The sequence below is a fragment of the Pseudorasbora parva genome, chromosome 6 (genome assembly GCF_024679245.1).
Source record: "Pseudorasbora parva isolate DD20220531a chromosome 6, ASM2467924v1, whole genome shotgun sequence".
Lineage (NCBI taxonomy): Eukaryota > Metazoa > Chordata > Actinopteri > Cypriniformes > Gobionidae > Pseudorasbora > Pseudorasbora parva.
The window spans coordinates 43,115,851-43,130,388 of record NC_090177.1 but is presented as its reverse complement, the minus strand read 5'-3'; the positions used below and the strand labels follow the sequence as shown (position 1 = coordinate 43,130,388).

At 38.5% G+C, this 14,538-nt stretch overlaps 1 protein-coding gene across 1 annotated transcript in view; it reads left to right on the top strand.

Annotated features, from left to right (window-relative positions):
* Positions 1-14,538, top strand: part of nup210 (nucleoporin 210) — a 63,632-nt gene that overhangs the window by 34,349 nt on the left and 14,745 nt on the right. Inside the window, exons 25-31 of the mRNA XM_067446984.1 lie at positions 4,377-4,556; positions 7,128-7,208; positions 7,289-7,420; positions 8,985-9,143; positions 9,220-9,311; positions 9,471-9,645; positions 12,342-12,517. Of these exons, the coding sequence (XP_067303085.1) occupies positions 4,377-4,556; positions 7,128-7,208; positions 7,289-7,420; positions 8,985-9,143; positions 9,220-9,311; positions 9,471-9,645; positions 12,342-12,517 (995 nt within the window). The remainder of the gene's footprint in view (positions 1-4,376; positions 4,557-7,127; positions 7,209-7,288; positions 7,421-8,984; positions 9,144-9,219; positions 9,312-9,470; positions 9,646-12,341; positions 12,518-14,538) is intronic.

Here is a 14,538-nt window from a genome sequence, read left to right as displayed (position 1 = left end):
TTTTTAGTTTAGAATTAAATAATTCAGGTTGATGAAAAATCTGTTAACCTGATTGCAAAGTAAAGTAATCAAGAAGATAAAAAAATAATAAAAAAAATTGGAGTAAATATTTTGATTTGCATACATACACAAATAATGTGCTAGCCATTGGGTCTCATACACTAACCGTGAGTGTGTGAAATTTGTGTTTTCATGAACAAATCATTATTAATTAGTCATAACTTTTTGTGCTAAAATGTATTCTAAATGTAAAAAAAAAACACAAAAAAGTAACACATGCGAAAATCATACTCAGAAATGTACAATGAAATTTTATGTGTAGATTTTTTATGCTATATATTTCTACATAAGCAGTTAGAAAGGTGTGTTTAAAATGTCAGCTGTGAGGTTTCTCTGTAAAAACAGCTGTCTAATGAGAGGTCTGTGTAAAATGTGTTTGTGTTTAGACTGGTTTTGCGGATGGCACTTTTGGCATTGCTCGAGGATCTTTCTGTGTGCCATATGTTTGCAGAGAATGACAAAGGTTGTGCAGAAAACCCTTAAATTGAGAATGCTTGGATACATTTGATGCAAATGATTACCCTCAAGCATGCAGTCACTCATTTTGAATACTGCAAATTTATTATGAACAAATTGTGCATACGCATGTTCTCCTGTGGATATAAAAATGAACAGTATGCACAACAATTAGTGATGAGACCCAGTGACTGTCTGTTTATTTGAACAGGGACAGTACAACAAAAAAATATACAGTTGAAAATTTGAAAATATGTATTTCACATAGAGAGTATAACATCTGAGCTCCCTAGAATGGCTTTTTTAAAAATAAAATAAATACAAAAGGAAAAAAAGCTGCTTATCATAGAATAAAGCTTTCAGGGAATGTAGCATATACAAATACATACCTAAATGTGAGATACTTCCAATCCTGGCAACATGAATAGCTAGTTAAAACATTTATTAAATTGAAATATGCATATTAAACCAGTGCTTTACCATCAATGTAAAAAAAAAAACTATGAATCATGTATTGATTTAAACTTATTTGGCAACATGTTCCAGAGTTGGTATCGCTTTACATCAACTAAATTGTCAAAATAAAATTTTAAATACAATAGTTTACATTTTTTTTACATTAGACACTTATAAACGTTATATATATATATATTTAAAATATATAAACATTATATATTTAAAATATATACATGTTAATAAGAATTATATCAAAAGCAATTTATACATTCAGTAAAAGTTCATATGGTGGGGCTTCTTACCCCAGTAGTGGGCCAACTTACCCCTGTTTTAATATTTGATATTTTGCACTTATAACAACTAAATTAGCAAATGTTTCTCTTTATTTCCTGTGATAACACATTGGCTGAAGCATCGTCATCCTGCACATGCTGAACTTATATCTAAATATGTTACAGTTTAAAAGAAAATCCATTGTTCTTAAAGGGGGGGTGAAACACTCAGTTTCAGTCAATCTCATATCAATCTTGAGTACCTATAGAGTAGTATTAGCTATTAGCCTGACAAGCCAGACCCACATCAAGATGTTTGGTCTGGAAACTCACCATAGACAGCTCAATCCGAGGGGCGGATAAACGGTTGTCTTTCAAACTCCCTCTGCACGCGATAGGATAGCGCTACACCAACCAGAGCAACGAAGGTGAAACAGAGCTTGTTGATAGATTAAACATTCGCCGTATCCGGTCGGCTAAACTCCGAACACATCTTCCCTTTTTAAAAATTACTTCAGTGCCGTTCTTTTCTCAGAGAAAAAGCTTAACTCCAAGTCTACCAGAGTCGCTGTCAAAGCTGATTCGAAAGACCGCCGCTGTTCGCCAGTTTCTGTGTTCACTAGAAGCACGCAAACGCAACTCGGCCGTCGTCATTATGGCCCCGCCCGCCGACTCTATACACGACGTGATTGGCCCGTCCAGATTGTGAGGAATACAGCTCAGAAGGGTATTGAGAGTTCCTAGACGACACTTGCGGGCAGATTAAATTTGCTGCCGCTAGGTTGCATCTAGAGTTCTAGGCTAGAGTAGTATTGCATCCTTCATATCTCCGAAAAGTCTTTAGTTTTATTATATTTATAAAAGAAATATGGGCTGTACCGAGTCTTTCCGGAAAAAAACGAGCGGCTGGGGGCGTATCGTGTGGGCGGAGCTAAAGAATGACCATGGCTATTGATCAGATTCAGCTAATAGATATGATCCAGAATCAGATCCGGAGGCTGAAATAAATTGAACAGGAGAAACGGCAACAGCAGGATGTCCGTCTCTGTGGTATGTACTGTATTTAGTGGCCTGTTAACAATTGTGTGTCTTTACTCGCAGTTTATGAGGACATGATTCGGTTTATGGACTATTGTATGCGACTAAACCTTAGCAGTAGCAAGCAAAATGGTTTTGCACATCAGACTAGTGTAACGTTATACATAGAACAGCAATGCAGTAACCGTTAGCGCATTTGAATGACGAAGCACGCGATCGTGTCGTTTACTGATGTTTACTCACACGACGATAGCTAACAGCAGAGACATTTGAAGCAGTTTTACTCACCGGCTGCTTCCAAAGCAGGACCGAACCTTTATCGCTGGGACCGCTCCGTCAAAAACAGACTTCTTTGGTATGGTTTGGTGAAGTCCTGTGACAGCAGTGGCGTGGAGATCCACTTTGAGACGCGACTGAAGCGATGTTGTGAAGCTTCCCATCATTTCTGCGTTCAAGTCGATTCAAATGCAGCGCTGCCTTCCCCGAATGCTGTGCTGAAGCGTTGAAGTCGCTTGATGTCACCCATAGGAATAAAGTGGAGCGCGGACTATAACGACATAAGTGTTCACGGACGACTGGATCTGCACCTGAGCAAGTGTTTATGGGCGTGCATTTCCTCTCTCGTTCTAGTCACGCGTGCGCGCACACCAAACCGGGAGAAGAGCCGTACGGCCCATACAAGGACCTTCCGTTCTATCGACATCAAGGCGACCCATACTCGAAAAAAACAACTCCGAAACTTGTGAGAAACCGGAAGGAGTATTTTTGACACAGAAATACTCCATCAAACGTTCAACATTAGTTTTTGAAACTTTGTCTATGTTTAGGATGGGAATCCAAGTCTTTAACAGTGTAAAAAGCTCAGTATGCATGAAACAGCATTTCACCCCCCCTTTTAGGGGTGTATCTCGATCGTGCCCCTAAATAAACAACAACGGACAAAGGAAAATCACTCACTGACTGTGACTAACTTAAGTAGCGTAAATAAGGTTTAATCTATGGTTAATATGTGTGGTAAGACTGCAGTGTTATGTACAGTGTTATTTTACATTTGATTATTAAAGGAACCCTCCACATTTTTTTTGAAAATAGGCTCATTTTCCAACTCCCCTAAAGTTAAACAGTTGAGTTTTACCATTTTTTAATCCATTCAGCCGATCTCTAGGTCTGGCGGTAGCACTTTTAGCATAGATCATTGAATCTAATAAGACCATTAGCATCTCACTCAAAAAAGAGTTTCAATATTTTTCCTATTTAAAACTCTTCTGTGGTTACATCGTGTACTAGGACCGACGGAAAATTAAAAGTTGCAAATTTCTAGGCTGAAATGGCTAGGAACTATACTCTCAATCAAATTTGAGAGTATACTTTTCATTTTCATCTTTTCATTTTCCGTCGGTCTGAGTACACGATGTAACCACTGAAGAATCCAGTTTTATAATATATGAATAATATATATTGGTCATTTTTGAGCAAAATGCTTACGGTCTAATCAGATTCAATGATCTATGCTAAAAGTGCTACCGTCAGACCTAGATATTCGAAAACGGTAAAACTCAACTCTCTAACTCTTGGGGATCGGGAAAAAAGTATATTTCCAAAAAAGTGGATTGGTCCTTTAAATTCTCTAGTAGGCTTTTACTTATCTGAATATCACTTAAAATGCAATTTGTTTTTTTTGTTGTTCTTTTTGTATTACTGACTCTTTACTGTTTAACTACTAGTATTGATAATTGCACAATTTCACTGATATTTAGAATGATTCATATTATGAAAGATTGATCAAATCACCCAACAATAATCGTGATTTTAATATTGACCACAAATAAGCGTTAATAATGATTTTTGCCATAATTGAGCAGGTTTATCAACTGTTATTTCTCTCAGTGTTTTAGTCACCATAATTAATCAGTTAATAATAATCTCCTTATTTCAGCTTTTAACTTTGAGGTGTTTCTTTAACGATTGTCTTAATGTGCCGCCTCAAACAGCACACATCTGGCTCATTAGGACAAGAGGTGTGTCTGTCATGTAAATGGCATGTCTATGATTGGTCTTCTGATGTGTGGATGAATTGCACCTCTTCTTTTGTAGATCACATCAGAGGGCGGACCGCAGCCTCAGTCAAACATCCTCTTCTCTCTGTCCCATGACGACATCGCCTCTGTCAACAGCTTGGGTCACGTTCAGGGCCTGTCGGTGGGCAACATGACCGTAACCGGCGTGGTTCAGGCGGTCGACACAGAAACAGGCAAACTAGTGGTGGTGTCAAAGGTGAGGATCGACAATAGAGGCTGACATTTTTTCGGGAATCCTGGGGGAATGGGATGGGAAACAAAATCACTATTAATCACGTGATTGAGATGGGAGGGGAATTTTTTTTACCGGGAGTGGGCGGGACCTAGTGGTCCCTGACGTGGTCAAACTCAATTCTAGTCAGAATATGAGTCTGAAACTGCTTCATTGGGCTGTGGTTGTGGGGCGTGTTTCAACCGAACCAGAAAAGACATCAATTGGATAGACCTACAACCAATCAGAGCAACGAAGCAACGCATTGTCAAATGTCAACATAGTTCAACTGCACTGTGTTGCCAAGTCCGCGTTTTTTTCCCCGCGGGTTGTTTTCTATGTATGCGGGTTGGAGCGACTGTAATGTGATATATAGACCCATGAGTGCGAATTTTAGCAGCTACCTTGCCAAAATAAGACACATTTTTCAAATGCCATTTCCCCCCCGGAGAACCCCCCGAGAAGCTATTGTTTAGGGCTAGTAGTTGACAGGTTTTGTTGTAAAAACTTGGCAACCCTGTCTGCACACGCGCTGAAATCAGGCTGGAATACACGATCTTTGCCGGTGTTGTAAAAAAATAAAATAATTTAATGATACACAGAGTACTTACCCAACATGATTATCATTTCTGAGAGAAATAGTGAAGGTGAATGCAGATACAAATAAGCTCTCCGTTTGGGATTAGAACAAATATAACCCAAGCCCCTTTGATGACGTGCATGATTACGTTACTGTTGATCATCTGTCCGTCATCGTCTAAAGCCCACCCTGATGATCTCATTGGTCCGAACAGTTTCTGTTCGGGGATAATTACTCCTCTATGGAGCAAGGCCAGACCGAACTGCTCGACCTAAAAATGTTGTGGGCGGGGCTAAGTTCGGCTGGCATCCAGGCTAAGCGGGACCGGGAATCGTAATAACACTATGATAACATCTAAACAAATATACTGTTTATATACATTAACTATGATTTAATTTTAAAACTCAATTCTAGTGTTGCCCTGTCTCTTTATGCTCTCCTGTTTGCTTTGGTGTGGCTGGTTAACTGAATTACGTGCTCCACACTCGTAACAGTTGGTGGCCAATGCCAACCACTAATAAAGTGAAAGGAGGCTTCCCCATGCACTTTTTAGCTGAGAAAATCATCGTCAAAATTGAGTCAGACATGAAAGCTACGCTGCAACGACTACTTTTGGTAAAATGATACCTCAGGTGTGTTCAACAACATTTAAGGGCAGTCTGAAGTAACCAAAAAGAAGATGCGAAAAAGCAAAAGCTGCAAGACATTTACTGTGCACGCGTGTGCCTGTGTTTGCATAGGTGATTTACGTGGAATTTAATGTGTGTGCATCATTATTATATTGAATTGAAAGCCATCTTAAACAAAAACGACATTTTGGGTTTTTATTCAACGCTTATCAGTACTGAATCTTTTACTGCAACTGACAGATTCCAGACAAAAAAACAACACTGAAGTGGGGGGAGCGGGAGTCATCCTTCTGGGATTGGGACAGGAATTGTCCTGTTTTTTTCATGGGATTGGTTAGGGCTGGGTATCGATTCAAATTTCAAGAACCGATTCGATTCCGATTCTCAATATCTTGAATCGATTATCATTATTCAATCCGATCCGATCTGATCTTTGAGATTTAGATAAGTGTTTTTAAAGAAAGCATTTTTTCCAGCTGTTACCTGAATATTACAGGACTGTAGTTATGCAACATATTGATACTATTATTATAGACATTCAACTGCAAATGAATGGAGTATTGATGGTTGTAAAGAACAACTGTGCGCTGTGGAGAGGGCGCGTGCTGTCATGACAAGCCAGCCATTATACTTCCTTGGCAGTAAGCGCGCGCTGCAGTGAGAACGGCTGTGACGTAAGCCGCGTTCTCGACATATCCAGCGGCCCGAGTTTACTTGTCTACCTTACTCTTGTATTCTCTGTCCGCCTCGGTAACGAGAGAAGAGGAAGTGTGAGGGAAAACTCGGTCTGTCTGCGGCGCTTCTTCAGCACGGCGGCGGTATAGTGACGAGAGCTTCGGCTTGAGTTTGTTTACCTACTCTAGTATTCTCTGTCCGCGGCGGTTCTGGAGTTTTCAAAGCTGCCATATTCGTTGTTTTAATGTCCTTCCACCTCACGCGCTTGCGTGAATTCAATGACGCAGGGAAATTAAAATTCACTGGGAAAATGTAGGCCTGTTATTAAATCGATCGTCTGAGTCACGGATCGATCTTTAGAAATTAATATGAAAATCGATTCAGAATTGGTGAATCGATTTTTTTCAACACAGCCCTAGGATGTTACGGGATTTTTTTGTGTGGGAGTGGGCCGGGAGAGGTTTGAATATCCACTCCTGTTTCTCCCCTTTACTCTACAAACAGATGTGGAGATTTGTTGATCTGTGTGGTAAAAGTTAAAGGGAGAGTTCACCCAAATATCACTTCAATCAGTTGCTCTCGCTCAAGTTGTTCCACACCTAAAAGACTTCTTCTGAAAGTTGATGACAGAAGTTTTGTTACTAACTGTTTGTATCTTGTTTATATTGACAGGATCAAGTTGATGTTGAGGTGGTGCAGCTGAAGGCCATTAGAATCAGAGCTCCCATCACAAGAATGAAGACGGGAACATTGGTATGCACACATTATGATTTGCTCAAAACCTTTGTCTAGAGTATTTTAGACTTTTACAGAGATTTGGTCTCTTGCTGTAGATGCCGGTGTATGTGATGGGCCTGAGCAGCAGTCAGACGCCCTTCTCTTTTGGGAACGCTCTTCCTGGACTGACCTTCCACTGGTCTGTAACTAAGAGGGACGTTCTGGACGTCCACACACGCCATGCAGAGGTCAGAATAAAACTCTTTCTCTGTTGCACAGTGCTTGTTTTCACTATTCATGTGTTGATTTTAATTTAGTCACAATTAGTGCTGGTATCCCAGTATTTTTCCAAATACTGACGATATTTTATATACAGGGTTTGTACAGTCATGAAAAACCTGGAAAAGTAATGGAATTTTAAAATAGTAATTTCCAGGCCTGGAAAAGTTTTGGAAAAACAAATAAACCAGAAAGTTTTGGAAAAGTCATAGAAATTTATTTAAAAATATGTATGTAATAGAAGATCTGTTTAAGTGATAATATTGGTTAAACAAACTTTGTAAGCATACTCCGTTCCTTCGATCCACCCGACTGCTGCATTCCGTCAGATTTCCTTTTGCAGCGTTGAGCATTATAACCAATCACACGCGTTTCTGTGGAGCATGATGGCCTATCAGAAGCATTCAGATTAGTCATCACTGAAACCAAGAGTTGTGTTCAGTGTGCGCTCTCTGTCTGAAACTTGCGAATTCTCCCAATTATCGTAAACAACAAAATCCAGACTGGATGTAAGAGATTAATGTTGCAGTATCGTTAGCTTCCATTATTTTAACAGGAGTGTTTGAGAGCATTTGAACTCGAGCTAGACCCAAGTTATGGATAGGAAATGAGTACCCGGGGTAGCACGGTTCCATTCAGACTTCAAACACGCTTTGCACTTTGCACACTTTGTTAATTGTTCTCAGAAAAATCGAACCAATTATGTTGTAAGACACTGTCCTTGTTGTTTGTGTATCTCTAATGGCAAATGTGCTAGGGAGGGCTGAGCCATTTCGGGAGCCCAGAGGGGAGCGCCGGCGGATGTGTTTAAGAGAAAACCGATTTTCATTCACACAAATCGACATAAACGACACTGTTAATTGCTAAAAATCATTTTATCACCCAGCCCTAGTCTCAAAGAGATACTCAGTCGATTTTGGTCGTTCAGGCAAGTTTTATACATCATTATACACTGTTCTACTTTTATTTGTGTACAGTCACAATAAATACAAAATGTTGTGCTTTTTGCAAAATAAAGCAAACATGATGCAGCCTCTGTCAATGAAGTCTATTCTGATACTCTTCAATCTGAACTCATGTTTACAGAAAATGAACAAAGACCTCATGTTTGTGTGAGAAATATTATTTCTCACACAAACATGAGGTCTTTGTCTGAAGAAACAATGAAATGTCATGTGTTAAATATTGTAAATCGAAAACAAACATTCTCTGTTTATATAATCTGTTAAGAGAGAGATGTCAGTCGTTCGCCAGCCTCTTCATTAGTGTTAATGCGGCCACGCCCATGGAGATCTATTGAAAGTCAAGTACTGATGCGATCCATGCGAGTATTTTCCCGCCCACATCAACTTGAATAAACACATCAAGTTTAGTGCATGTACTTTACATCGTTTTGAGTCTCGGTGAGGAATAATCATAGAATAATTTACCTCAGAAGAAAAGCTGTTTATCATTTCTGTGGTGAACCTTCACTCCAGTTCACTCCACTTGTGCTTCAGTTTAAGCAGTGTTTGTGTGATATCTCTCCTGCAGGCATCTGTACAGCTCAGTGCTGAGCACAACTTTGCCATGAGTGTGTTTGGCAGGAGTAAAGGCCGCACTGGATTGAGGGTGGTGATGAAGGCCAGCGTTCCTTTGGCTGGACATCTAGAGGACAATGCTATTGAACTCCATGATGAGATACAGATTCAGGTAGATTCAAACTCATTCTGTCATTCATTTGCTAAACAGAGAGCAAAGATTGACTCTACCATACATCGTATTTCAGGTCTATGAGAAACTGCAGTTGTTAAACCCAGAAGTTCAAGCAGAGGAGATACTGATGTCCCCAAACTCCCTGCTGAAGCTCCAAACTAACAGGTTCTTCAATTCAGATCACCACATAGAGCTTCAGACCTGAACATTAAATAATATTTAGTAACTTGACAGACAAAATTGGATTTGTTTTTTCTGGTCTTTTTTTTTGTATTTCTTTGTCAACTGTATAGTGTGTGAATGTGTGTGTGTTATTTCCTGTAGAGATGGACAGGGGTCACTGTCATACCGTGTGCTGGACTGTCCGGACAGAGCTGCTCTCATACAAGTGGATGATAAAGGTCATCTGACATCTGGGTCTCTGACAGGAACAGCATCCCTACAGATTAGCTCTCAGGAAACGTTCGGTGTCAATCAGACCATCATCATCGCTGTGAAGGTAACTCTCAGACATATAACGGCTGTTTCACGCATACACATACACACCGTTTTTTTTTCTTCTATAACCATGTTAAAGGAATAGTTCACTTAAAAATTAAATCTTCTGAATGAAAAATTCTTTCTTCTGCTAAACACAAAGGAAGATATTTGGATAAATGTTTGTGTCCAAGAAGATCTTGGCCCCCATTGACTACCATAGTATATTTTTCCCTACTATCGTAGTCAATAGGGCCCAAAATCTGCTTATATACAAACATTCTTGCAAATATCTTCTTTTGTGTTTAGCAGAACAAATAGATTCTTAAAGGTTTGGAACAACTTGATGGAGAGTAAATGATGACAATTTTCATTTTTTGGGTGAACTATCCATTTAACCGGTTAGAGCTTTCACACTGCACATGGATGCGATCTGCTGGTGCGTTCAAATTAAAACATTTTTTTTTAAAGATGAGAGTCAACAGTTTTTCTCTATTGTAAGTTTTATTTTAAAATGTTTGTGCTTTTCAACATATTTGAAATAGTGTGTATGTGTGTATATATATATATATATATATATATATATATATATATATATATATATATGACAGGCTCACTCAAAAAGAGTTGAAATAAACTGAGATAAATATTTCAAACGAAGAGAAATAGAAATAATTAATTAAATGCAAAACCGAAAAAGCGTGTATTGAACCGTGAATACCGTACTGAACGGTTAAATATTATATTGAGTATTGTGGCATCCCTAATATATACAGTGGAGATCAAAATTAGAGAACAATTTAGAAACATTTTCAGAAATATTGTTGACATTCATTGCTTGAAGTTTGAAGGACGATTAGCTGTGGGTATACCATTGTTCTGCTAGCATGTTTTACAAAATACCAAGGTACTTCAACAAAAACCTTTATTTAGTCAAAAACACAGAGATCAAAATAACCAATGCAGCACAAAAAAACATTACAGCTAAAATGTGATGCTTACAGCAGTCAAAAATTAGTAGGAGGTATAGAGGCCCTTGCTTTGCGGCCACAGGACATCAGTAGATACTCACACTACTACGCTGTGATCGGTCCACTCTTCTTCCAGTCTCTTCCACAGTTCGGTAACTGGAGTGGGTTTCTTAGCCATAACTTTGTCACCAATGTTTTTACATAGATTTTCAATGGGGTTTAGATCAGACTCTGGGCCGGTCATTTCATTATTTCAATGTTCTCACATTCAAGGAACTGCTTTACCCGTTTTGCAGTGTGATCGGGGGCATTGTCTTGCATAAAAATTGCGGGCTGATTGGGAGATGCTCGCAGTGAAGGAAGCACATGTTGCTGATGGAGGTTCTGATAAACAGGTTCTGAGGTTCTGCCATGTAGCTGTATAACAGGCCCAACTCCTGCTGCAGAAACATCCGCAAAACTATGCCACTTCCTCCTCCATCTTTCACTGACTTCTTTGGGCACATTGGGTTCAATCTTTTTTCCAGTTTGATGCCGAACATAATGTTTCCCATCAGACACAAATAAATTAAACTGGCCCCACTTTATATTAGGTGGCCTTAAGTACAATGTACTTACTTTTGTTCATGCTGTAGTGCAAAGCACTTGTTGATATTGAGGTGAGATACGGGTAGAGTTAGGGACCAGTGTGGTGGTATGGGTAAGTTTAAGGGTAGGGTTAGGTGTAAGGGAAGTGCCAACTGTGTAATTAAAAATGTAACTACAGAAATTAATTACAGACGTAATTACATGCAGGTATTTTTTTAATGTAAGCACAATGTAAAAACATGTATGTACACAATAAGTACATTATTATCAACTGATTAATTAAAATGTTAGTACATCAAGAGCAGTGGCCACCTAATATTAAAGTGGGTCCATTGAACTTGCATTCATTGCTAAAGTGAACTTTTGACCAGTTCTCCTCTGCTCACACAACATGCTCCACAGCTGGTTAGTCTAGTGTTTTGATTATTTCTGCTGAGCCGTTCTCTTAAATGACAAGACACTGTATGGCGAGACTTACTGTGTTCAGCTCTGAACTGGCGAGTAATTCTAGCTGCAGTGTTGAACTGATTCCCCATTTTAAAGTCTCCGCATTGTCCTGTCCTCTCATGCATTGGTTTTGCGTACCTTTTTGGGTACTTGAATTAGTGTCTTTGTAAAGCTTCAATATTCTAGAAATTACAGATTTGGAATGACCAACTTTTTTTGCAATAGCTGAAAGGGTCATCCCTTTGGCATTCATCTGAACAACCTGGTGTCGTAGGGTTTCAGTAACCTTAGAGTGGATTTCCATCTTGCAAAGTCACTGAAAATTGGAAAGTTTGCTTCAAGTTAAATAGGGTCTGTGAGATTATTACGGAAGTTAGCACCAAGTGCCAGATTAACACCCAAAGCTTAAATGTATCTGAAAGTGTTCTCTAATTTTGGCCACTGTTATTTTTCAATTGTCTTATTTACATTGCATATACTGTACTTCAGAATATATTTAACTTGTGAAATATGCTTACAAACTGCCCTTCTGTTCCTGTTAGAATAATTTTTAAAAAGGACTAAGGAGTGACCTTGAAATTTAGGAAATTGTATGTTCTCTAATTTTGATCTCTACTGTATATATGTTTATATATTTTGTAATTCATAGTAGATCTTAACTGAATGTTTTAGCAATTATACAAAATTAGCAGTGTTTGTGTTGTTGTTTAAGGTGGTGACCGTATCATACCTACGTCTCAGCACTAGTCCAGTGATGTACACGTCTAACAGAGAGACTGTGTCCGCCATCCCGCTGGGAGCCATTCTGACCTTCACAGTTCATTATCACGACAGCACAGGAGAAACCTTACACAGCCACAACTCAATGCTCAGCTTCTCCACCAACAGGTGCAGCAAAATCAGGAAATGAGACCTGCAAACACTTACACAACGATGCAAGACAGCATCATTACAAAACAACATCACTCCTATTATAGTTAACAAATATACACCGCTCCTATTATAGTTCATAAATATACACTGCTCCAATTATAGTCAGTAAAACTACACCACTCCTATTATAGTCAGTAAAAATACACCGCTCCAATTATAGTCAACAAAACTACACCGTTCCTATTTTAGTCAATAAAACTACACCGCTCCTATTATAGTCAACAAAACTACACCGCTCCTATTTTAGTCATCTCAAGACCGCTCCTATTATAGTCAAGAAAACACCGCTCCTATTATAGTCAATAAAATAACACTGTTCCTTTTATAGTCAACAAAACTACACCGCTCCTATTATAGTCAACAAAACAAAACCGTTCCTATTAAAGTCAACAAAACAACACCGTTCCTTTTATAGTCAACAAAACTACACCGCTCCTATTATAGTCAACAAAACAAAACCGTTCCTATTAAAGTCAACAAAACAACATCGCTCCTATTATAGTCAACAAAACAAAACCGTTCCTATTATAGTCAACAAAACAACACCGCTCCTTTTATAGTCAACAAAACTACACCGCTCCTATTATAGTCAACAAAACAACACCGCTCCTATTATAGTCAACAAAACAACACCGCTCCTATTTAAGTCAACAAAACTACATCGCTCCTATTATAGTCTTCAAAACTACACCGCTCCTATTTAAGTCAACAAAACTACACCGCTCCTATTATAGTTTACAAATCTACACCGCTCCTATTTTAGTCAATCAAACAACACCGCTCCTATTATAGTCTTCAAAACTACACCACTCCTATTTAAGTCAAAAAAAACTACACCACTCCTATTATAGTCAACAAAACTACACTGCTCCTATTTTAGTCAATAAAACAACACCTCTCCTATTATAGTCAAACAAACTACACCGCTCCTATTATAGTCTTCAAATCTACACCGCTCCTATTTTAGTCAATAAAACAACACCGCTCCTATTATAGTCTTCAAATCTACACCACTCCTATTTAAGTCAACAAAACTACACCGCTCCTATTATAGTCAATAAAACTACACCGCTCCTTTTATAGTCAACAAAACTACACCACTCCTATTATAGGCGACAAAACTACACCGCTCCTATTATAGTCAACAAAACTACACCGCTCCTATTATAGTCAACAAAACTACACCGCTCCTATTATAGTCAACAAAACTACACTGCTCCTATTTTATTCAATAAAACTACACCGCTCCTATTTTAGTCAATAAAACTGCACCGCTCCTATTATAGTCAACAAAACTACACCGCTCCTATTTTAGTCAATAAAACTACACCACTCCTATTTTAGTCAATAAAACTACACCGCTCCTATTATAGTCAATAAAACTACACCGCTCCTATTTTAGTCAATAAAACTACATCGCTCCTATTTTAGTCAATAAAACTACACCACTCCTATTTTAGTCAATAAAACTACACCGCTCCTATTAAAGTCAACAAAACTACACCGCTCCTATTTTAGTCAATAAAACTACACCGCTCCAATTATAGTCAACAAAACTACACCGCTCCTATTTTAGTCAATAAAACAACAACGCTCCTATTATTATCTTCAAAACTACACCACTCCTATTTAAGTCAACAAAACTACACCGCTCCTATTATAGTCAATAAATATACACCGCTCCTATTATAGTCAACAAAACTACAACGCTCCTATTATAGTCTTCAAATGAACACCGCTCCTATTATAGTTTAGTCAATTAAACTACACCGCTCCTATTATAGTCAACAAAACACCACTCCTATTATAGTCAACAAAACTACACCGCTCCTAATATAGTCAACAAAACTACACCGCTCCTATTTAAGTCAACAAAACTACATCGCTCCTATTATAGTCAACAAAACTACACCTCTCCTATTTAAGTCAACAAAACTACACCGCTCCAATTATAGTCTTCAAAACTACACCGCTCC